The sequence below is a fragment of the Furipterus horrens genome, unplaced genomic scaffold (genome assembly GCF_987537825.1).
Source record: "Furipterus horrens unplaced genomic scaffold, mFurHor1.1.pri manual_scaffold_1, whole genome shotgun sequence".
Classification (NCBI taxonomy): Eukaryota; Metazoa; Chordata; class Mammalia; order Chiroptera; family Furipteridae; genus Furipterus; species Furipterus horrens.
In genome coordinates, this window is record NW_028327171.1 from 92,032,243 (window position 1) to 92,058,699 (window position 26,457).

Here is a 26,457-nt window from a genome sequence, read left to right on the forward strand (position 1 = left end):
TTGACCTCCTTTTTCTTAAATAAGTCCCTTGAACATTTCATATAATAATGGTGTGGTGATGATGAACTCCTTTAGCTTTACCTTGTCTAGGAAGCACTTCATCTGCTTTTCCATTCTAAATGATAGCTTTGCTGGATAGAGTAATCTTGGTTATAGGTCCTTGCTTTTCATCACACTGAATACTTCTTGCCAATCTCTTCTTTTCTGCAAAGTTTCTTTGAAGAAATCTGCTGAGAGTCTGATAGGCATCACTTTGTAGGTAACTCTCTGTTTTTCTCTTGCTGCTTTTAGGATTCTTTCTTTATCTTTCACCTTTGGCATCTTAATTATGATGTGTCTTGGTATGGTCCTTTTTGGGTCTTGCTTGTTTGAGACTCTCTGTGCTTCCTGGACTTGTATATCTATTTCCTTCATCAAATTTGGGAAGTTTTCCTTCATTATTTTTTCACTTAAGCTTTCAATTTCTTGCTCTTCCTCTTCTCCTTCTGGCACCCCTATGAATCTGATGTTGGCAAGTTGAAAGTTGTCCCAGAGATTCCTAAGACTCTCCTCATTTTCTTCAATTCTTATTTCCTCATTCTGTACTGGTGGACTGTTTTTTTCTTCCTTATGTTCCAAATCATTGATTTGAACCCTGGTTTCCTTCCCTTCACCATTGGTTTTGTGTAGATTTTCCTTTGTTTCATTTAGCATAGCCTTCACTTCTTCCCTTATGCGTTTGCCATACTCAAGCATATCTGTCAAGCCTGTGAGCATCTTTATCACCAGTGTTTTGAACTCAACATCTATTAGATTGACTATCCCCTCGTCGCTTAGCTTTTCCACTGGAACCTTGATCCATTCCCTCTTTTGGGCCATATTTCTCTGTCTCCTCATCTTGACAGGCTCCTGTGTTTGTTCACCTCTGTGTCTTAGGTAGAGCTGTCACACTTGTTATGCTGTAAGAGGCAGAGCCTTAGGTATTCATCAGTACTGATGACCTGACCCGTCCCGCAGGTCGAGCAACGAGGACCCTAGAGGGGGAGTGAGGATGAGAAAGGGGCAAGAGGCACAAAGAATGGAGACAAGACAGTGCTCTGATCAAGTCTCGTTTATTCTTAGTAAAAACAGCATTCTTATAGCTCAGGAGAGGAGGAATTTTTCACTAGGGAGGAGCGGAGCTGCAGCTGGGGCGTTATCTTGACAGATAAGAGTTACGATGAAGGACAGCAACTCCCAAGAAGAGAAAGAGGGAAGTTGCCCTTAATTAGGAGCAGACAACTGTTATGGGATAATGAGGCCATGCCAAGCAGAACTTTAGGATGCCGGTCAGCAAGACTTTAGCCGAGGAACTTTTTAGTTCCCCACAGGTCCCCCTTTTTTATTTTATTTAAGCTGAGAGCCTTGCGGGGACTGCGCCTGTCTTAGGTCGGGAGATCGCCACACGGAGCTAACCTTGCCTTACCCGTCATTGGTTATCTAGGGCAGCTTCATTTTTTGGCCAGATACCTGTCTTAGGTGGCGGCTGGCAATGCGTGTGGTCTCCGGTTGCCCGTCATTGACTGTCCAGTCCAGCTCACCAAGGCATTAGTTACGTGTATGAGCATCATAGTAAGTTGCAGTCTCAGCCTGTTCCAATTTGTGATAATGGACCTGTATAGGCTGCATTTTTATGGCATCTATTTGTTGCTTGATAAAGGCCATCACCTTATTGAAAAGGAAAGGTCCTAAGGATAGAAGCAGGAGTAGCCCTATGAGAGGTCCTAACAGTGGAAGGAGATAGGGAAGGACTCCATTTTGCGGCCCCCCCCAAGGCCACCTTCTATGTCCGGGCAAAAATGCAGTAGTATCCCGAGCAGCAGGATTACATTCTTCTTGAACATGTCCTGAAATAGAAAATAAGGAAATTTTCCTCAGGGTAAATCCTTATCCCTGGGTTTAGTTGTGGTTATTTATTGTGTCAGACTTGCTATTTATTTGTTTAACCAGATGTTCCGGTAGCCATCTGGCGGACTTCATTTCTTTAGAGTAGATGCACACTGATCCTCGGCCCCAGATAAGTACTGGGTCTGGGCCATGCCAGGAATTAGTTAGTGGATCTTTCCACAAGACCGAAGCGAATTGCTTTTCAGTTTCGGTATGCCAGAAGCAAGTGGCTGCAGACTGGCCACTAGCATCTAAATTTAAAAAATTGAGTATAAAGAGGGCATGGGAAAGGATGTTTCTTGGTGATCCCCTCGTGGGATACCATTCCCCCTTTTTTATTTTATTTAAAGTAATTTTAAGAGTTTGATTAGCCCTTTCTACTATTCCTTGCCCTTGTGGATTATAAGGGATACCTGTAATGTGTTGGATGTTGAGACGTTTGCAAAACTGAGAGAAATTAGAGCTAATGTATCCTGGCCCATTATCTGTTTTTAGTTGTTGGGGACATCCTAATACTGCAAAGGTGGCCAGCATATGGCTAATGACATGTTTGGTGGCTTCGCCCGTTTGAAGGGAAGCAAAAATGAATCCACTATAGGTATCTATAGTAACATGTATGTATTTAAGATTGCCAAAGTCAGAAAAATGGGTAACATCCATTTGCCATAGAGCGTTAGGAATTAGCCCTCTAGGATTTACTCCTAGATGAGGGGTTGGTAAATGGATAGCACATGATGGGCAATTCTTTACTATTTGCCTAGCTTGTTCTTTTGTGATGTGATGCATAAGACGTAATGTTTTTGCATTAAGGTGATGTAGTTGATGGCTATTTTGTGCAGCAGCGAGTTTGTCCTGAATGCTGTTATTGGCCACAAATAATTGAGAGACCTGGGGAGTTCGGGTGGCAAGATCAGCTTTTTGGTTTCCTTCAGCTAGGGTCGCTCGAGCCAATGTTTGCCAATCACTTGGAGTGAGCCACTGATCTGTGACCGATTCTAAAATGGCCATAGTGTAAGGAGCCGTGGCTCCGTATTGAGCTACTGCAGTTTTTAATTCCTTTATGACTTTGAAATCAAATCCAGTGTGGTGTCGCCAGGCCTGTCCCTGGGCATCTACTGTTTCCGACACTGGAAATGCCTCTATTTCCTCCAAGCCTGGTATTAGTCCTGACTGAAGGGGAAGTTTGGGGGCCGCTCCTCTGACTGGGGGCCTCTGGCTTTGGGGGCCCTCTACAGAGGGTTCAAGTTCTTTTCTTTGCTTTCCTATTTTTAGCCCCTCTAATTGTCTTATTAATTCCTGATGCTCCTTTTCTAATTGTATTTGTTCTTTTAAATGTTCAATTTTATTCCTCAGTTCTTCTTGAGGATTAATAACAGGGTATGCAGAAGGGGGAGAGGAGGGTGAGATATATGGCGGTGGCCTTGTTTTCAGAGGCGGCCGTTCAGGGTTATGGTATTTGGCTGCCTCTTCTGCCAAGTGATCCCAATTAACCTCTCCCTCGTCAGAATGATTTGCAGTATAGTCTGATAGGTCTGGATATAACTTCTTTTTTGATTTCACCGACACTTCTTTAGGTGCCGCAGCTCCCCCTTCTGTAATCTGAAACTGATGGCTTACACTTCGGACTGTCCTGTTTTTCTTTTGGTTTAACTACTTCGTCCTCACCGTCATTTTCAAGAGATATTAAATTATCCTCCTCTCGGCTGTCATTTCCTTTATTTTTTCTACCTTCCTCCTTATGATTTGTCTTTAAGATATTTTGACCCTTTTTTACTACATTAGCTACTACCAGATCACTATGTCTTTGAGATAAGAGTTCATCTATTAGATTCCAATAAGAGAAGGCGGTTACAGGAAGCTTCTCCGGACCAAACGTATCATAAAAGTCTTTTAAGGCATCCCCTACTCTTTTCCACCGTTGTGGATCAATGTTCCCTTCAGTGGGAAACCAGGGACATAAGTCTTTGATATAATCAAAATATTTCAGTAACTGTTTTACTTTAACCTTTACTCCTCGTGCCTTTAATGCCTGTCCGAGCTGTTCAACAAAAAGCTCATGTCGGCTCATTTCTTGCCCCATGATCGCCGTTCACTTACCGAGGTGAGGTCAGCGCGGCAGGTTCCCGCGTAGCCTTTTCCTCTTCTCTACTTGGCCGGCTCCTCGAACGACGTCCTTCACTGAGTCCCCCGTTCTCGGGCCCCACGTTGGGCGCCACTTGACCCGTCCCGCAGGTCGAGCAACGAGGACCCTAGAGGGGGAGTGAGGATGAGAAAGGGGCAAGAGGCACAAAGAATGGAGACAAGACAGTGCTCTGATCAAGTCTCGTTTATTCTTAGTAAAAACAGCATTCTTATAGCTCAGGAGAGGAGGAATTTTTCACTAGGGAGGAGCGGAGCTGCAGCTGGGGCGTTATCTTGACAGATAAGAGTTACGATGAAGGACAGCAACTCCCAAGAAGAGAAAGAGGGAAGTTGCCCTTAATTAGGAGCAGACAACTGTTATGGGATAATGAGGCCATGCCAAGCAGAACTTTAGGATGCCGGTCAGCAAGACTTTAGCCGAGGAACTTTTTAGTTCCCCACAATGACCTGTTTCACCACATTGTGCTGCTGTATGTGGGGGAGGGGTCCGTCTGGATGAGTATGTCTTCTTTATATCTTTGTTTGTTGGACTTCCATGCAGCTCAATTTTCTGGAACTTCTGGTTGTCTCTAGTTTTGAGGTAGTTGTATTCTTTCTTAGTTGTGGAGGGAGAAGCAGTGTGTCTGTCTAAGCCATCTTGGCTAGAAGTCCTGGACCAAACATTTCTAAAACATTTCATTAGAAATAATCTTTAGAGCATTTTAAAAAATCATCAGGGTAAGAAAATCTTTCTTTTGGATAAATGTAAATTTTGTTCTTTTTTAAATTTTGGATAAAGGTAAGTGTTACTTGAAGACAATCTTGGTGAATATGATAGACAATTACTTGAAGAGTAATATTGTGTCTGAAAGCATGTCCATCTAGCAGTGGGTTTTTTTTTTTTTTTTAATTTTGCTCAAAATATCTCAGAAAAAATTATCAGAAAGGAGTTCTAAAAGTATTCTGAGTAGTGGTTAATTACTGACATAAATATTTAGCGCCAAAGCAAAAACATCCATCTGTATGTTTAAGCGACGATTTATAAGCATACATATGTAGTATTTATATTATTTTACAACATGTTCTAAAAGTTATAAACAGATGTCCAGTATAAGATGCTTGCAGGCTACATCTAGCTACAAAACACATTTGCAGCATAATTGACTTCTAATCACAAGGATTAACCATCATAAAAATTAAATTGCTAACACTGAATGCTTACCACGAGTCAGGTGCAGTGCTTATCACTTATATGTACACTTGCATTTAATAATATTAGCTCAAAGGTTGCAAGAATTAACAAGTAAAAAAAAAAAAGAAAAAAAATATATATCCAGGGTTTTAGCACAATACCTTGTTCATGGCAAGCATTTAACAGATTAGCTCTTTGTTTTTATTACCCTTATAAGAAAATTTAAGCTTAAAAAAGTAAGTTTTCTGGATTCATGTATCTGTGAAATGCACCATTTACTTGTTGTTTTTATTGTGCCACTATTTACTTTTTTTTCTTTGGTGAAGCTTTTTTATTTTTTAAAATCAGAATCCTCAGCCATTCCACTACTAGGTCTATACCCCAAAGAACTGAAAATAGGTGCTCAAACAAAAACCTGCCCATGAGTGTTCATTACAGCATTTAATGGCCAAAGGTAGAGACAACCCAAGTGTCCATCGACAGACCAAGTTCGAAGAAAACATGGGCTATTTACACAGTGGCCTTGTAATAGAACCCCTGGGCTGCTTCAATTGAAACAGAACCCACAGGCTGTTTTGTTAGGAACCCGATTGCCCACCGCCAGAATTATAACTCTCAATACCACAGTTTAGTGAAAAGAAAAAGAATTGTTTATTTAATAGTTATATAGATTTAGATTATTTGCAGATTTCTGCCGTTAAGTCTTATGTTCCTTAAAGCACCCACACGCACATATTTCTGCCTCCCCCTACCAAACCAGGCTAGTTTTAGAAAAGTTAGAGATACTGTTTCCCTACTTCCTAGACATAGTTCAGCTTTACCAGTATCTGCCAATCATTCGATTCTGATTGAGAAGTCCTTTTTGTGTTGCGGTGCCCGCCAGCTTTTAATCCAGAATCGTGTGGATTCCCAGCCTTTCCTTTCCAAAACCACAAAGGTATTCCTCCTTCTCCAAGCTGCAAGGTGTTCTCAAAGCTGCATGGTGTTCCTTCCTTTTCAAAGCCGCATCGTGTCCCCTCCTTTTCAAAGCCACATGGTGTACCCGTCTCAAAACCTCATGGTGTGTGTGGTTAAAATGCCTGCCACTTATTTTTAAATCCCTGACTGTGTCTTCTGATGCAGTGGGTGTGGTAACCAGTTCTGACCATTCACAGAACCTCACACAGGCTCTGTGCTTTTTCAGTACCATCCCAGGGTCCAAGACCCCTCCCATCTTTTTGGGCCTTGGAAGTATCAAAGCCATTTGCATAACAAAGACACTAGCCACTAGCCCCAGGCATGCAAAGGCATCTTAAAAGCTGCTTCCTTATCCCCATCCCCCAGCCACAAACTCTGGGGGTTTTTGGACACCCTGGTTCTGTAACAGCCTGTGACTCAGCCCCAACAAGGAACAAAGTGTTGACAACCTGCCACAACACAGGAGAGCCCCGAAACATCCCCCAAGTGAGAGACGACAGACACAAAAGGCCACATACCACGTGATTTCATGTATATGAAATGTCCAGAATGGGCAAATCCACAGAGACTAAAACCAGACCAGCTGCAGCTAGGGCCAGGGGGTGGGGAGAATGGGGAGTGACTGCTGATGAGTCTGGGATCTCCTTTTGGGGAGATGAGAATGCTTTGGAACCAGATAGAGGTGGTGATTACACAACATTCTGAATGCACAAAATGCCACCATACTATCCTCTTTTAAAATGGTAAATTCTAAGCTATGTGAACCTTGTCTGAATTTTTAAAAATTAGAGCCATCTGTAGTGAGAGGTCCTGACTCTCCAGATTATTCGTTCATTGCTTAAGTGATCAATATCTGGAATGCTGCGATAAACTGGACTTAAAAAAGAAATGTGGCCTGAATCGTGAGGTTTCCTGCAGTGTCTCAAGGATGCATGGCGGAGAGGGAGGATGGCATGCTAGAGTTTGGACAAGCCTTCTAGATGATGATGACAGCACTTGGTTGGCTTTGCTTTCCCTTATAGCATTTCCAGTGTCCTGATGTAGCATAAATTGTCAGTTTGAGTTTTGCATTAGAATGTCGGCTTCATGAGAGTGGGGACCTTTGTCTAGTTCATGGACATATCCGCAGGTTCTACACCAGTGCCTGGCACATAGTAGGTGCTCATTAAATATTAGTTGAATGACTGTTTAATGAGCACTTATTCTGTCTGTACTTGGCACATGAGGACACAGAGAGAATAAGACATGCCCCTTCTTTTGTTACAGCTAAAGGTGTCTCAACATTTAAAAATGTCCCATGCTGGGGGCAAAACCATCCTCATTGGAGAAACACTGATCCCATCCATCCCATTATACCAATATCTTTGAAGGATCAGGAACTGTGGATTCAGCACATTATAATGAACTATAAATTCAGCACAGATCATACAGTGAAATTGCAAGTGTTGCAATAAATGTCAGGTTTCAGGAAGTCAATGAAGGTGATGTTGGTGAATTGCTGAAAACCCAGAAAAACCATTGAGCAATGAGAAATGCCTGGAGTTTGAGCAGTTAGCACTTGAAGAAAAGGAAATGGACTGAACTGCTAATTTAATGGATGCTTCCAAATAGAATGATTTGAATATCAAAGGATTAAGAGAAGACTCTTGGGAAATTAATGAGGCCCTGAGGTATTCCAGCAGAAACACATCTTAATGCCCATGACCAAGTTACAGAAGTCAAAGGAGGAGTGAAGGACTTTGTATCCTCCTCTTAACGATTTTGTCAAGTGAATTAGATGATTACTCTCAACACATTGCTCATGCTTTCATCTGGCCTATAGCTGCAATTATAATTCACATTTTGCAAACCATAAGAAAGTCTTATTTGCAAAGTTTTTATTTCGTTTTTCAAGCTAAAGTCCTAGTCATGCCTTTTTTTTGTGGTAGAATTCACATAACACAAAATGCACCATTTTAACCACTGCTCTTTTCTGCTTCTGTTGTTGGCTACAGAAGGGATACCTTCACCTGTTCATCTAAATACAGGCACTCACAGGTGCTTGATAATGATTACCTGAAGCTCTTTAATCATCTTCTGAAGCTGAGCCACCAGGCCTTCCTCATTCTCCACTTTTGCATTCATCTGACTCATTTCTAATTCTTTCCTGTTTGGAAAAAGGTACCAAATGAAATTGTTCAGAATAATAGCATTCTGTTTAAATACTTTTAGAATTATAATAATAGCACACATATTCATTCTCATTGTAAAAATTCAACTATTACATCTACATCTGAAGCCTTTTTGGCTATTACACATCCAATCTCTGTTTCCTCCCTAGAGGTAAACATCATTATCAGTTTGGTGTGAATCCACCCATATAAAGTATTGATATGTTTGTGTTTATATATCAGTAGAAATAGTTTCTTTCTTTCTTTCTTTTTACTGTCATAGGTATAATGTTGTATAAATTTGTATTTATAGTTCTATAATTTATTTTTAACCCAATAATACTTTAAAAGATTTTTTTCATGTTGGCTCAATCATGGATTGCTTCATTTAAAAACTGTCATATACTAGTCTATGATTGAGACATCCAGTGGTTTTATTTACCCATTTCCCTATTAATAAGCACTTAGGTTTTCTCAATATGCATTTTGCTTTTACAAATACAGTATTCCCTCACTTATCGCAGGTATTACGTTCTAGAGCCACCACCCCCCCCGTGAAGTAGGAACCTTACATTTATTCTACACTCTTAAACCTATGTAACTTTAACAACATATGTATACAATACTGCAAAATCCCACAATATAGCGAAAAATCCGCAATGAATAATTAAATATAATATTTTTTTAAATCCCACGATACAGTGAGGCTGCAATAAGTGGTAACACTGTTCATACACACACGCCCATTATGTACTATAGAGTGGATACTGAGCAGAGAATTGCTGGGTTAAGTACAGATATGGGCCTAAAAATATACTATCCTGCCCTTGGACCTCCAATAGCAGTGTAAGATTATTCTTTCTCTACATTTATGCTTCTGATCTGAAGGACTAGATTAATATGCCATTGTTTTATTGTAAATGTCCTTGTTTATTAATAATGACAGCATCTTGTCAAATATGAGGGCTGAAAAATGGGCAATAAACCAAGTGAACTGCCTGCTGTATCCTTTAACCATTTTTCTATTAGGTTTTTCATGTAATTATTAAATTATAGACTTCTTTTAACATTTTTGATACTTATTTTTGATATCTGTTGCAAATATTTTTCCCATTTACAGTTTGTCACAATTTTATTTTTGTTGGCTTTTGCAACATAAATGTTTAGAAATGTAATGAAATGTATCTAGATATTTCTTTTATGTCTTTTTATGACTTATTCAAGAATATTTGACCTTCCAATTTCCTAAGACTTATCACCTATATATTGCCTTTTAATAGTTGTCGTTTTTATTGCAGTAAGAACATTTAACATGAAATCTATCCTCTTAACAAATATTCAAGTGCACGATATTGTTAACTATAGGCATAATGTTATATGGCAGATCTCTAGAACTTATTCATATTGCATAACTGAAACTTTATACCCACTGCATAGCAGTTTCACTTTCCCCCTCTCTCCTGCCCCAGGCAACTACCATTCTATCCCCTGCTTCTATGAGTTTGACTATTTTAGATGCCTCATGTAAATGGAATCATGTAGCATTTGTCCTTCTGTGACTGGCTTACTTCACTTTGCATAATATCCTCTAGGTTTGTCCATGTTGAATGATATGGGAAGATTTCTTTTGAAAGGCTGAGTAATATTTCATTATGTGCATACACAACATTTTCTTTATGCATTATTCCATCAATGGACATTTAGGTTACTTCCCATATTGTGGCTCACGTGACTAATGCTACATTTTCTAATGGTTTTACAGCTTTATTTTTACAATTCATTTTTAAATGTAACTGAATTTTGTGTGTGTGAATAATGTAAGGAAATTAACTTTTACCTTAGAAAATGAATAGCTAATAATCTCAGTCCATGAATTTAAGTAGTCTATCTTGTCATCAATATTTTGAAATGCCATCTTTATCATGTACTAAGCTTCCATATATAGTTTCATTTATAGAAAAGGTTTTACCATGAAGTTATAACTTCCTACACACATGGATTTCTAAAATGCCAGAGTTCTTTGACCTATAAGGGCATGGAGTATTATTTTCACTCTACAGAGCTTATACACAATCTTCAAAATTAAAGGCTAAGAAAACTCTCTCATCATTTTGCCTTGCACTGTTCCATTACTTTCATAAGGTTACTTATTTCAAATTTCCAAACACTTATCAAGTTTAGTAACTTATTAGTAGAATATTAATCACACCTGACTGCAAGCTTGTATAATGGAAGCTCACATCCACAAACAGGAAAACCAGAGGCTCACAGCTGCTCTGCTGACACTCTTCTTTTTCACTATGGGGCCTAATGACCAAGATGCTCCCAGCCTTACCTCGGCCTTATCTTACTCTTGGACCTCACTATTTCCCCCAGAGGTGGATTTAATGGCATGTGCACCAGGCACATGCCCTGGGCCCGGACTTCTGCAGGGCCCCGCAAACACCCAACTTTACACCTCTATCTAATGACACCAAGTTTGGTTTCATTACTATGCTGCATAAAATATGGGTAACATGTATTTTTATTTTCCCCGTCTCTCTCTTTTTTTTCAGGGGTCCAATATTTTCTTCTGTGCCCGGGGCCTCAACCGACCTTAATCCGCCTCTTATTTCCCCTATCACTTGATAGATTCAAAATTAACTTGAAAATCTCTAATGGTTAGCAGAAAGTCTAGCTAAACAAAGGAAAACAAAAGGAACAAGGTAAGAAAAATCCATTTTAGTTGTGAAACTAAACTAGGACTGCCATCATACCCTGAGTTCCTTGGGCGCCCATGTGAACTGAGTTTCCACTAGTTTGGATTGTGTTATGTTTTGCTTTAGTTTTTAAGGTTTAATGTTAATATAGTAAAAAAAAAAAGTTATATGAATAATAGAGTATCTCTTGCAAACAAGTATTTTTTAAGCATCCAGAGAATATATAGGACTTCACAATAGGATCAATTGTTTATTTTGACTTATTTTTAGTTTTGTGCCATTGGTCTCCTCATAAATAAAAGAAGTAGGCCATTTTTATTTTTTGACTTGTAGCCTCAAATTCCAATAATTTTCATCTCATATACTTCAGACCTTTCAAACACATCTGCTCATCATATGCCTTTTCCATTATATTTTTCTATCATACATGCACTCTCCTTTTATAATAAAGTGTAGCAAAAAAATAATAAAATCCATTTCCTAGGCTTGTTATCATCCCCTTCAGGTTTTGAGAGATCTGGCCCAGGAGTCATGAGGATAAATTATATGAGAAAGCTGTTCCTTCTACCCTAAGGTCTCCCAGAATTTTCTGTCAACACAAAAGTGGCTTCCTTCCTTCTTCAGCTTCTCTGCAAGCTGCAGCTGGCTGCTGCCCAGGTGCGCCACCTCTCCTGGCTCAGCTTTAAGTGGCCCTCCAGTTTGCGCTTGTCCCTTTCACAGTTCATCCTTGCTTTTCTTTCCTGCTCAAGGGCACCCTCAATCTGACAAAAGGAGATACTTATTTAGCTAAACAAATAGGTCAAGTTTATATTTCACTAGATGTGTTCATTACTTACTTACCTTCTGGAAAAATAAAAAAAATAGATTCTGTAAATGGTGCTCAGCTATGTAGATATATTAAATAAATATTGCACCTATCAATAGGATAACAACAACAACAACAAAAACTAGCAATCACACTGATGGAAGAAAACTTTGGAAATTGAAGAATATACATTCTATCCTAAGGAGGGAACCAATAATAAATGGCTAGTGAGGCCTTGTTTGATCACTGTCCAGTGATGGGAAGCTCACTTCTTCATATGGCAGCTCATTTCATGGGTGGTTAAGTCCACTGACTCAGAGTACTTCTTTATAAAAAGCATAGATATTCTCTTCAAATTCTTCCCATAAGTCTGAGCTCTGATCCCTGGAGCAATACCAAGCAAATCTGTCTCCATAGCTGTCCTGAGTCTCCCAACTTAGTACTGACCCTTTCAAACATCTCATATGACATGATTTGTATACCTCCTTTGCCCCCTGGGGACCCTCTTCTAGTCCATAACATTATTCCATATTCTGGTACCATACCAAAATGCTCAGAGCATTCTAGTTTTGTCTGAATTACAGTTGCCAACAATGATATTGAGGTTAGTTTAACAGGATAGATAACAGTTACAATGTAAGTATTTTTCATTGGTATGTTTGCTTTTTAGGAATGCAAGTTATTTCCTGTAAGGAGAAAAAATATAAAACTTAAATGGGTGGAGGAGAGAGAATTTCTGGAAGTAGATGAACTCTAGGAGAGAACAAGTATGCAACAAATAAATCCTCATACAGAGGCTTTGTGGGATACACAATCAGTGGAAATAGGAAGGGAAGTGAGACAACTAATAGGTAATAGAGGAAATAATAGGTAATAGAGAGGCTTGAGGAAAAAGCAGGTAATAATAATAATAATAACAATACAACCTATCCACCCTTTCAGCAATTTTATAAAGGCTAAGTTTTGGGGACTAGTAAGAGAACAAAGGAATACAGTATTACGTTCTAGACCCGCCCTCTGTGAAGTAGGAACTTACACATATTCTACACTCTTAAACCTATGTAACTTTAACAATGTATGTATACAGTACTGCAAAATCCCATGATATAGCAAAAAGTCCGCGATAAATAATTAAATATAATATTTTTAAAAATCCCGCGATACAGTGAGGCCACAATACATGAACCACGATATAGAGAGGGACATATATTATGTCAGCTGGGGAGGGAAAGGGAGAACAGTGAAGCTATCCATTGAGGCCAGTCTGAAATACAGTGACTTTATATCATAGGGTGTTTAGAGGCAGAACAGACCACAATCTTTAGAGTCTTACAAGTACTTTCCAATAGTGTATGTAGAACACAGCTTGTGACTTAACATCTCTTTCAACTAGAAATAAACCTCAGGTCACACTGGAGATGTAACAGGGTCTTTAAATCAATCCTTCAACACTAATGTCAAATAGAATACCCGCATATCTGTGGGGCAAAATTCCAGGTTCTGTGGGGAAAAGTCAGTCACTTAAGAGTGACAGCGCTGACTCATCCCAATGTTCTTCCCAGACTGCCCAGGGCTGTATGAAATTTGCATTTAAAAACTGACAGGTTACATGCTGGGGCCTCTCTATACTTTAGTGGTCCAATGAACATTAAGAAAAAAAGAAAAATTATTTCTAATAATGAGGGAAACAAATTATGTTACTAAGTTTTCCTGAAACTGTCAAAATCAATTGACTAAATAAAAAATGCAGATTTGTATATATGTAGACAGACAGCTAACCAACTAGACATAGTACTTCCTACCTCATCTACTTGCTGTTCCAGTTTCAGCTTGGCTTTGCCCAGGTTGCCAAGTTTCTCCTCCTCTGTGTGCAGGTCATGCAGGGTCTGCTGACGTGCCTCCTGCACAACCTTCACTTTTCTCTTAAGTTTGCTGATATCCTCACTTAGAGACTCACTTCCTCAGTCAAGTTCTCGGCCTGTGGGAAGAAGACAACAGCAGCTTCATCTGAGCTACCACTGGAAGGCTGGGCCTAACACTAAGGCGCTGTCACAAAGAACCAAATCTATCTAAATTCCCGATTTACTTTTAAAACCTATGAATTCACGTTTTCTCTCACACACAAAAAAATGATGTTACTGACACGGTCAGGGTATTCTGGTTAATCACATTGTACCAATGTAGCTCAGTGGGTAGCCAGTTTTTAGTGTCACATTATTGTCTACTAAGAATACCAGTTATGGCAGAGCCTTCTTTTGAATATTCAGGGAGAACATGTTAATTTGTTGTGCCTCAATATCCCCCAAAAGGTGGAAGTTAAAAAAGAGGGTCAGCTGATAAAATGTGCAAAAGTGAAAGCTGGTGACCTCAAGCCCACGTGCTTGTTATGACATTGAACCAATGACTCAAGAGTCGCTATTTAACCATCTGACAAAATTACTGTGCCACTCTGGAGACTAGTTAATTATTAGAAGTCTGATACAGACTCTTCAGGTAACTTCAATCCATACACAGAGGTGCAAGTTAAAACCCTCCACTGAAAAGGACAGAACAGCAAAGTCCATAACTGGAATTAAAGTGACATTCCAAGGTCAAACTACAATGACAATTCCAAGGTCAAACTACAAATCTGTGACGGAGCTTGGAGATTCAGACACATCCCACACCACCTTGGAGTAAACCACACCATGCTTACTCTCTTTCCAAAAAAGAACACTTAGTGGCCCCATGAAACCATTTCACTCTTTCTGTTAGATTTCAGACACAATAAGATTAGAACAAATGAAGGCGTTTCATTTGGGAGGTTGAGTAAGGTTGCACAAATCAAGGTGGAAATTTGAATTGGGACGGCACAGTTCATCAGACCCTTCCCTGTATGCCATTTCTGACTCCCAGTGTTAAGTCTGCAGATCACTGCGTTAGTTAATTTAAACAGCAAGTCTGGTACCAAAGCCTGCTTGGGAGCAGCATTCAGGCATCTAGGCCTTCCTAACATTATAGAAAAAGTACCATGTGCTCTGTACCATGCAGCTCCTTCTCTGACTTCGCCAATATTGTTTCCAGGTCATCGATTTCTTTTTTCAACTCAGAACATTCATCTTCGAGTTTCCGCCCCCTGGCAGTCAGTTCAGAATTTATCTCCTCTTCTTCCTCCACCCATACAGACAGTGCCTTGACTCTGGCCTCCAGCTGGATTTTGCTTTTAATCAGCAACTCACACCGCTCTTCAAAATTTGCCAGGGTCTCTTGCTCCTGCCACTATGAGAAAATTGTTGCCAACAGCTGGAAGTAATTTATCAACGAGGCGAAAATGCTGCTTAACACCAGCAAAGAGATAATTGCCTGCCCTCTGCCCAGCACCTTCACCTACCTTCTTTCCTAAGCAGCTGAAATAATACTCCCAGTCTCCCTAATTCTATTGTTGAGAAGTGGAAGAGTAGCTTGTGTTTGGAGGTGCTTTCCATCTTTCAGGCCATTCAGCAGATTAGATTACTTCTTTTAAAGCACTTAATAGAATCCTGGTGGCCAGAAGGAGCTAACATGCCTCCAGAAATCAAGGGTGTGCTGCTTAAATCACAGCGTCTGGGAGCATCCACTGGGCACAGAGTTGGAGGTTGATGCCTGCTCAGAATACAGTCTTTTAAGAAGTGTTCCCCCAGACAACAGAATATTTATAATATTGTTATAAGTGCCCTAATGTACTTGTTTAATATATGGGTATTTTCTAATTTAAAAAAAGCTGAGCTATAGATTTATTCATAGGTTGAATTCAGAATTCATAAGATTACTTGCAAGTCACTGACTAAATTTCACTATTTTCATTTAAAATCTTTTCCTCGGTGATTCTGCCAGCAGTAAATTCTGAACGCTACACACATACAGCATAAAATACTCTTTCCTTATATCCTTTCAAATGGACTCTCCAACCCTCACTATGGGTCAAGTAAAAAATGAAGGAGCCAGTTTCTTTTTGCTACAAAAGCACCTTTGATAACTTTGAACCCCTCTAATTTATCTGTATTAGAGGCTAAATGAAACCTCCCCTTTGTGAGCAAGTTCTTAATTACTGTAGGTCTCATTGCAAAATAACTACACACATCTCCATCTTCCATCTCTAGACCTTATTCATCCTTGGCATTACACTAGTTAGGGCAATTTGTTAACTATGTATCTATTTGTCTGGTTTAAGTTATTGCGGCTAGTTAGATCAAGAGCGGAAAAGAGCCAAAATCCAGGCTATTGGTTTCTGGCTAACTCCCGAAGAGAATGGCCCACAAAAGGGTCCACAGAAACACAGGCTGGGGGATGTAGAGTAGCGATCTCCAACAGCACTGAGTACCCAAAGAGAAGGGCTAAATTAAAAACAAACAATAACGTCAAAGCAAGAAGGGTCCATGCAAATCAGAGAATCTTCCAATGTTTGAGAAGGGGGACAACGGATCTTCATTCACCCCAAGGTAGCAAACATTCGCTCTATTCCAGTCAGCATGTGTAAAGAACCCTCCTCCATCAACAAATGAAGAGAACAGTCCAATTTACAATCATCGATCCCTTTATGACAGGACTTGGTATAGCAGTTGAATAGTAGAAATAGCCTGTCGCCAATGGCAGTTATTTTCTCAGGTACACACAATGTTAATTGGAATGGGTTTTGAGGTCTGCTGGTATTCAGAGTAATTTTAAAAGGTTCTCCCATGGCTGGTGTGACTTAGTGGATTGAGCACCAGCCTGAGAATCGAAGGGTTGCCAGTTCAATTCCCAGTCAGGACACATGCTAGGGTTGCGGGCCAGGCCCCCAGTTGAGGGCACATGAGAGGCACCCACACACTCATGTTTCTCTCACTCTTTCTCCCTCCCTTCCCCTATCTCTAAAAATAAATAAATCTAAAAAAAAAAAAAAAATTCCTTATCTCCTTGATCCCTACTGTGTTGTGTCCCTTGAAAATAAATGATAAAATATTTCATAGCTCTGTCAACATTTTTAATCACAGTTACAATTTAAACTCATCTCACACTTCCTGGCTTTGCTTTGGAATTGGCCTCTGAGTACTGTATTTCCCACACTCACCACACTGATCTTTTATCATGTATCCCAGGTATTGAACCACCACCCCCTACACAAGTTGGGTCCATTTCTATTTCCCATGACAGCCCAGGTAGCACTGGCCACTCTCTTTGTCAGTAGAAAGAACAATGAAAACTGGGAGGCCAGATCTCATCCAAGACTGCCTCCCCTCTAAGCCAGGCAACATATGAAACGACAAATTGTGGATCTCACAGTATGGATCTTAAAGTAGGTTTCAAGGCCGGGGGGGCGGGGGGGTTGTATTTCTAACAAGCATCCCAGGTAAGGCTGATATATTCTAAATTGTCCATATGTTCTAAATTTCTAGAATCACTATTGTTTAAATATGGATCAGAAATGTGGTGTGAGTGTAAATTATTCTGTAAAATATGGCCTACTGAAACACTGATGGTTAGCACAGCTCCAAAATATAAGAATAACTTGGTCTAGTCTAAAATAACTACATTTTCTGTTTTGAGTACATTCAGAAACCAGGAAAAACTTTTATTATGTAATTATATTTGAGCCCAGTATTTTTTAACCTAGCACTGTCCTAAGTGAGGTAAAGAATACAGTAAAGGTAGGTGCAGTCCTATCCTTGCCTGTGGGATGTTCAGGGATAACAGCAGTCCCAGTGGCTAGAGAGGAGGAATGTGAAAGGAAGTGAGTAATGGCTCATAGGTAGCAGGTTGGAGAAGGAGCCTTGAATGTCAGGGCAAGGATTTGGAGTCTACAAAGCACAGGTTGCAGAATCCGAAGCTTGTTCATCAGAGAAGCAACACCATGTTTGTTTAAGACAATAATTCTCAATTTTGACTGGATATCAGAATCACCAATACAAATTATTTAGACTCACACAGGGCCTGCTTAATCAAAATATCTGAGAGTAGGATCTCGGCATCTTTCTTATTTTAATGCTTCACAAATGATTTTGATGCCAATCCAAAGTTGAGATCTGCTGTCTTTAGGAAATAAACTGATTAATGATGTTGATTTGAACTAGGGAAAGGAGAAGTAGGGACCCAAATCAGGAAAACCAAGTAGGTGCATACTATAATAATTCTGAAGATCTACTAAAATTCCATTTGATTTGTTAATGGGTCATGAGCTATATACAGAATTTAAATTAAAACCCAGAGTCTCCTGGCTGGCTCCCATGATAAACTGTGGTGCTTTTATGTAGTTAAAACCCATCTAATAGTTTGTCTCTTTTTCAAAGACAGCGTGCCAATAAAATCACTTTTCTGTTGAAACAGGGTGTCTCTTTAAGTGTTTCCATTGTCTGTGTTTGATGAAATTCTATAGTATTTGAAAAGCACATGCTTTTCAAGTCAACACTACCTGCAAAACAAGGACTCTAATTAAAAACTTGATTTGAAGAAAACATAGTGGGGCCACTCATAGCCTGCGGCTGAAGAACCAGGTCATTCTTCTCCCAGATGAGGGAGACCAGCTTGGCTTTCAGTTCCTCCCTCTGAGGTTCTGATTTCTCCACGGCCTTTTGCAGTTGCAAACACTCTTCCTTCAGTCCAGCTACCTCCTTTTCCATCCTAGCAGATTTAACAAGAGGCTTGATCTTGAAGAAGAGCCTCATCCAGGACCAGTTCTTCACAGTCATAAAAGCTCTTATGTTCCACTGGATCAAAAAAAGTTCATCCTTAAGTCGAGAAAAAAAAAAGAAAAACAAGTTAACCCAGACTATAAGAGTTATTTTCCAAATCAAAATTCTTAATAAGCACATATTTTTAGGAGTCATTATAAATTCTCATTCATTTTTGAAGCACTTCTACATCTGGGCTCTCGTTTGATTCTGGCAGAGCCTTTTGTGGGGTTTCAGGGGCTGGCAATATTGTGGGCTAGATATCCTAAAAATGCTTCCACCACAAATGGCCTTTAAATGAGAGCAGAGCCTGAAAAGAGGTGAGAAATAAAGAGGAAGCGGAACACCTGAGCAACAAGTAAAGTCATGTACAGCTTGGCCAACTTCATGGAAGAAGGGGGCCAGTCTTAGTATTTTAGGGATTCGTAGATTTATATCCACATGGATAAAGACACAGGCTGAGGCCTTCAAAGAATATCACCCTTAATGAAAAGAAGAACTAAAAAATTCACCACTGGCACAGAGAAATGCCAAAGAGAAGTACATCTGATTTGGTCTGAGCTCAAGGTGAAGAAAAAAGTCCTCCTCTGAGAATCATTATTTTGTAATTGTAGACCATCACTAATGAAATGTGTGAGGTTTAAATTCTACTACATGATTGGTATATAAATATGCAAAAAATTAGAATGATCATTTTTTTTTACACTGGTAATAAATACCTTTTGGGCCCTTGAGGGAGGAAAACACAAAATTGTACTAAAGAGAACACCTTAATATCAAGCATTAGAGATTCTCTTAGATAAACCCCCTGAAAATGAATTTACAATTCAAAATTACAGAACACATATTTTTTAAAAATCAACCACCAGTGATGGTGAGCACTTATAATAAAAGTTTGATTAAACCTCTAAGAATTTCATATAATTGAACAATTTTATGGATACCATAAAATAATCATTAAAATTATTAAAGCCATAAAGGAAAGAATTAAAAAATAAGAAAGAAATGAGCAACTATGATAAAAGAGCAGACAGATTTGAAAGAGGAACAAATAAAATGTATAAAACTCAAAAGTATAGCCATTGAAATTAAACACTCAGTGGAATAATTAAGCAGCTGTATAGATCACTGGGGAAAAAATGTGAATTAAGAAAATAATAGCCCTGGTTGTTGTGGCTCAGTGGATTGAGCGTCAGCTTGTGAACCAAAGGGTAGCCATTTCAATTCCCAGTCAGGGCACATGCCTGGGTTGTGGGCCAAGTCCCCAGTTGAGGGTGCATGAGAAGCAACCACACATTGATGTTTCTCTCCCTCTCTTTCTCATTTCCTTCTCCTTTCTCTAAAAATACATAAATAAAATCTTTTTTTTTTTAAAGGAGTTTGACTTTAAAAAAAAGAAAAGAATAAACCCAAAGAAAGTAGAAGGAAAGAATAAAGATGAGATTGGAAATTAATGAACTACAAAAAAAAAAAAAGAAAAATTTAAAGATAGTTTATTAAATAAGCTAAAAAACATCTGACATGAATGATCAAGAAAAAGAAGAGAAGGCACAAATAAACAGTAATAGGAGTGGTGATACTCTAGAAATATAATAATCTAGGAGTGTGCTCTAAAAACAATCATAGATATGGTAGAAATTAAAAATCAATCTAGCAAATTGGAAAATTTAAAAGAAATTATAATTTTTTAAAAAACAGACATCTAAACTGATTCAAGAAAAAGGAAATCTCAATGGGCCTATAACTATTAAATAAATTGAATCAAAATTATAAAATATATCACAAAAGAAACACCAGATCTAGATGGTTTTATAAATTAGTTTTATCACACACTCAAGGAATAAACAATCACAATAAGTTGTTCATGTTTTGAAAAGATGAAACATTCTCAACTCTTTCATTAGATCAAGGCAACCTTGATCCAAAGTCAGGTAACACAGCAGGAGAAAAGAAAATTATAGGATAAACTTATTCATGAACATTGATGCAAAAATTCTCATGATAATACTATTAGTATATGAAAAAGAATATGTCATAAATGAAGTAGGTTTAGCACTTAAAATTCTATTAGTATAATTCAATAAATTTATAGTTAATGAAAAAAAACCCATGTGATTATTTCAATAGGTGCAAGAATTTAACCATTTAACCATTTTCCTAGTAAAAATGCTTCACAAATTAAGATAAATGTCCTCCACATAATGTCATATCTACAAAACAAACAAACAAAAAACACCAAAAAAAAAAAAAACCTATAGAAAACATTATCTTAGGGAAATAATATCTTTCCACAAAGTCAGAAATATGACAGTTTGTCAAAAGTTTTGAAGTCTAAAATACTACAAGTTGACAAGAATATAGAACAATGGGACTTTCATACACTTCCCTTTTTAAAAAAAGATTTTATTTATTGAGAGAGGGAAAGGGAGGGAGAAAGAGAGAAAGAGAAACATCGATGTGAGAGAAAAATTGCCTCTTCTATGGGCCCCGACCAAGAACCAAAACCACACCTCAGGCATTTGCCCTGACCAGGAATCAACGTAGCAACCCTCAGCTTTGTGGGATGATGCCCAGCTGAGCCACACCAGTCAGGGCAACTTGCATACACTTCAGATGAATAGTAAATTGGAAAGCATTTTGGTAATATCTCAGGAAGTTGAATTGTGTATAGCTTAAAACCTAATAATTCATACCCTGGAGAAATGCCCCTCAAAGTGTGGGCCTCAGCCAGCTGCTATCCACAAACTATTAGCATGGACCAGCATTTTGAGTAACAGTATCCTAAAAAAACTACTGCATATGTTCAAGGGCTGACATTTACAAAATATTACTGCAGAACTGTTTGTAATAGTAAAAAATCATAAATGACTTGAATTTGCTTAACTGGAAAATGGATAAATTGGGGTATATTCACCCTTTGAGTGCCATGTGTAATTGCTAAAATTCATGTGAGAAATGCCAGGCTATTTTGCTAAGAAATGCAGAGTTTATTAAAAAGTCTATAAAAAATTATTTTTCGTAATAATTTACTGAAAATTTCACAACATATAGTAAATACACCCTTCTTTTGTAAGCAGTGTTCTTTGACACAATTTAGCAAAAAATTTATTGCATTAAAATTATTTTATTATAACAATTATTTTAGAAAAAATAAATTATTTCCTTCAGTATGGTTTTTGAAGTATAATATATGGCATAATATAAAGCCTATGATTATAATTTAAAAAAACAAATAGCAACATGGGTAACAAGCAAGAATTATGCCAAATATTGCATAAAATTTTGAAAAAAAAAACTTCATAACATACAAAAAAAATGAACACAAACGTCATTCACACTAGAGACATATATCAATAGATTTCAACAGTGAAAAACAGTTTATAAACAAAAATGAAATGTAAAGACAATACAATAATAGTAAAATGTTTATATATTAACATTTGTGGCTACTGAAGCATCTTGGATGCAGCCCTTTGTCACATCTCACATACTGTTCTCAATCTGATCTTTTTTTCCAGTGTTGAGCATTCCTTACACAATCTTAGCTTTCTTTCTGGAAGTATCCATATATGTGAGAGGGACCTGGTGGGTTTTCTTCATTGCTGGATTTGTTAACAGTGTCTCTAACCACATGCCATTTTCTGGCAAGCCCTTCTATTATGGAGGTGTTGAGGTTCAATCGAGACATTGATTTGTTCCCACCTAAAAAACTTTCCTTATAAAGAATGTATGCATTCAGCAGCATTCTTGATAATACATTGAACACAACCTTCTTCCAATACTTTAGTGTTCTTCTTTCATCCAAATACACGTAAAGCATCATATCATGCACACTGCATAGTTTCTACGATTATTGCAATGATAAATGAAATTAAAAGGACTGTTTAATATGTAAGTAAAAGTTATAACAGAATGTCAGTAATTAGAACAAGCATAAAAATTCGAAATTTGGATCAACATGAGAAAAAGTTATATCAATATATAACCTGAGGTACAAAAAGAGAGAACAAACATAAAGCACGAATGATTCCATTGTTATTTACATTTATAGCCATCGAAAAAAGAGTCGCTGGTAGCGATGCTGGCACTTTTGGGAAAATTTGTCAGCGTCACTCACAGTGACATTGGCACTCAAAGGGTTCAGGTAGACTATAATATGGTAGTTAAAATCAATAACCTAGCACTATTTTTATCAACATTAATAAAATTTAAAACTAGTAATGAATGTAAAGAACAAATTTCAGGATAATATATACAGAATATTATTTATGTGAAAACTAAAAATATAAAAAATCATGTCACCTTTTAAAGATATCTGTGTATCTTCATATCTTCACAAAACTTGGATCAAGAGAAATATGCAAGGGGCTTTCCTTCATTAATTATTTTTTAAAGTTGTGAGCAATTACAGGAAAATATGTTAACAATATATATACTTTGGTGATGGATCCATGAATGCATTTTACAATATTTTCAGTGTGTTTAAAATATTTCATAATACTTTTTAAAAAGTCATCCTATGATTTAAGAAGAATGGATAGTAAAGACTTTATTTTAGAGACAAAGCAAGTGAACTATAGAAAAATTAAGAGTCTTACTCAATTTCATACAATTGACCCTAGAAGCCATGTCCACTCATGCCAAAATTCCCATAAACTTCCATACCACACTGAGACTATATGAGGTCATAGACTCTTAGGAGATGTAGCTCTAATATCTCTGATATTGCTATGTAATGTTTGGGTTAACAGAAGGAATTGATAGACTGTTAATTAAAGAAGTTATACCAAGACCACAGTTTACATTTCTCCAGAACATAAACTATGCTACAGAAAAAGGAAATGCGACAACTGCAGAATCCCTTGCTCACAGTCCCATTATTTGGAGATTTTGATAAATTGATTTCCATGAGTCCGTTAAAGAATAGACAAAACCTATACCTCTGTGTCCAAATGTGGTGATAAATGTCCCTAGTGAACCTGCCTGAAATGGAGTAAGAGAGTTATGATTATATGTCACCAAGAGGCACAGTTTCTGACCCAGGGGAGTTTGTAAAGTGGACAGAAAACTTCCCCACAGAGATGGCTGTGGGGTGCATAAAAACCCTTCAAGGTCTGCTTCTGTTACAAATTATGAATCACATCGACCTCAGAGGTCCAGGCTTCTCTGACTAGAAAGGAGGTCTTCCAAAGAGAAGGCTACAAGCAATGTAAGAAATATCTGAATCATGCTTATACTTGGTTGGATATGGCAATAAAAAAACCTTTGTGCTCTGCCTGTGTAGTGCTCCATGACTTAAAAACTTTTAAGTTCAGTCCGAACCTATGCAGAGAAGGCAGCTCTTTACCTTGACCCGTAATGAGACAATGAGATCAGATCACAATGACAGAGGCACACTATCCCCCTAACAGTGGGGATGCAGGGAAGGGACATCGTACTTCTCGTCCAGAATCCTCTGGAATTTGATGTGCATCAGTTTGCCCCGTGTTCTGGTTTGGGACAATATAAAGACTTTAGCTAGTCTTTCATCCTTCATTGCTTCCAGCTGACCTAAAAAGCCAGCTTTTAAAAACACCTAAAAGAAATAAGTCAGATGTTAGTTCCACTGACAATATGTATTCAGTAAATGTCTGTTGAATTACCCTAACAGCAACTGATGTATTCATTTTTCAGTTCTATTACTTAAGTTTTATTTAATATCTCAAATGTGTTTTAGAAAGATTGGTTTTATAGACATAAAGTGTGCAAAAAATATTTTATCTAACACTTACAATATCCTCCCCCTTATCTACTAATAATGCCTAGGCTATCCAAGGAACTTGGTTTAAGTTTTAAGATAGGCCCAGGTAGGCAGTTCTCTAAAGCACCAGGCAAGGTTCTACGATCTTTTTTTTGTAAATGGAGAGATAGTAAATACTTTTAGGCTTTGTAGTTCACACAGATTCTCTGTAGAATCTTCTACTTCTTCTTTTTTAAAACAACCCCTTAAAAATGTAAAACCCTTTTTAGCAATTGGGCCATATTTAAAAATAGGTCATAGAGATACCCCTCAGTCCATAGTTAGTTAACCCCTGCTCTAGAGAAAGTCACTTTTGTCCTAGGCATTAAAGAATTCACATAAAACTCTTTTTGGAGAATCATTAGTAATGAACAAGATAAGGTGAGCGAAGTACCCAATGCACAAATGTTAAGGAGGCCGTCGCTTTCAGATTTGTACAAGTCAGTACTTGCATAACCCTAAGAGTAAGCTCCTCCTTAAATTTTGTGACTTAGGAGGCTCGCTCACCTCATGCTAGGTGAGTAGTATACAGCAAAAAATAACTAAACACACAAGGAAACAAGGCACCAGTAGTGAAATCAGCAGAAACAATGAACAGCAGAACCAGACTCTCAGGTACTCAAAATGTGGCAATCACATAACATTTTACAATTATGTCCTATAGAAATCTTTTCCTTTGAGCTCTTCAACCTTGGTCCTCCAATTCTCCTTCAAATAATATGGTCCTTATATGGATATCACTAGGAACAACATTATGTTGACTGTCAGATAAAACCAAATCTCTTAGTCAGAAGTGTCCCAAAATATGTGGATCATCTAAAATAAAGCAGAATTTAGTGAATCACATTTAATGAAGTTAACTTTGTATTAATTTTTTGAATAATGGAGTTGACATCAAAGTTTTTAATTACTCAGATAATCTTCTAGAATTAATTCCCTAAGACAGTATTTATTAATCAGTTTACACACAAACAAGCAGTTACCCATAGCAAATTGATTCACCTTTTTCTAGATCTGATATGTATACATGATTTTTAGCAGACTAAGATTGATTCAGTATATCTTGGCACAAAGTTGCTTAGATTATTAATTATAAAAAAATGTGAATGTAGTCAAGATTGAGGTTTAAGAAGCACCGAATTTTCTCTCAGATAGCATGGAAATTCCCACTTTCGGCTGCTCTCCATTTGTATTAGTTGTGGTCACAAGAGCTATAGATGCCTTATAGTTGAACTTGCATGGGTACTTTAAGATGCACATTCTTTCCTCCCACTCTTCTCCAAATGCATTCTTTGTAGTGCTCCAGTTACCTTGGTCGTTCCCAAGCAGTTCTGGGTATGGTCTGTCTCCAAGGAGCCAAGTTAATTCTTCAGCTGCTTTTCTGATGCTCATAAACCTGCTCTTTGGAAAGGCCTTGGGGTGCAGAATGCAGTACCTAATTTAAAATAGATAGAGAATAAATTCTGGGGTCAGGAGGTCACATGCTTCAAATAAAGAATAATCTGAACAAATTAACTGAAAAGAAGCACAGACTTCTACCCTCTACCCATATGTTCAGTTTTCACGAAACTCCTGGCAATAGTAATGAGGGTATAAGCAATACTTCCTTACTTTGGTGTAATAGTTTGTACTTTTCATAGTACTTTAGAGACAACCTCATTTGACTCTGCTCAGCCAGAGAGGGAAGGAGAGATTGGGAGGGAAAAAAGAGAGGGGTAGCTTTACATGCTTCTATTATACAGATAAGAAAAATGAAAAGCAGAAACTATAAATTTCAAGATACCTTCACACTAATGGTAAGTCAGTGGAGAACTAGAAAAATGACTTCTAATTCTAAGACAGATACTCTGTCTCCACTACCACGCTTTGCTTAAATTTGCTTGATGACCTATAATTTACACTTTAAAACGTGGGAAACAGAAAGCAAAGACGCCTCTCCTGCCTCCTGCTACAGGCCGTGCTGGCTCCCTTCCCTTCACACGTTTGCTAGCGAAGCAACAGCCTGCTTGGATGGCAGCTACGATTAAGTATATACAACATTTCAGAGATTCAATTCAGCCTCCATATCTTTCCTCTGTATATATTTCTCCTATATGTGGGACTATTATCCATTAATAGAGATATAAGGACATTACAGCTACATGAATATAGGATTTAAGGGGAAATAATAATGAAACTCTGTCA

General features: G+C 38.0%; 1 protein-coding gene and 1 long non-coding RNA gene across 2 annotated transcripts in view; both read right to left on the reverse strand.

Moving 5' to 3' along the window:
- Positions 1-26,457, reverse strand: part of MYH15 (myosin heavy chain 15) — a 144,714-nt gene that overhangs the window by 61,520 nt on the left and 56,737 nt on the right. Inside the window, 10 exon segments of the mRNA XM_090286803.1 lie at positions 8,231-8,321; positions 11,641-11,692; positions 11,695-11,785; positions 13,632-13,780; positions 13,783-13,807; positions 14,839-15,074; positions 18,290-18,551; positions 23,926-24,069; positions 25,584-25,634; positions 25,636-25,708. Coding sequence (XP_090142929.1) covers positions 8,231-8,321; positions 11,641-11,692; positions 11,695-11,785; positions 13,632-13,780; positions 13,783-13,807; positions 14,839-15,074; positions 18,290-18,551; positions 23,926-24,069; positions 25,584-25,634; positions 25,636-25,708 — 1,174 coding nt within the window.
- LOC150021478 (uncharacterized) lies at positions 1,076-4,492 on the reverse strand. The gene is made up of 2 exons (XR_016507828.1): positions 4,003-4,492; positions 1,076-1,865 (listed from the first exon to the last, which is right to left on the reverse strand). It is a non-coding gene; the product is annotated as an uncharacterized LOC150021478 (long non-coding RNA).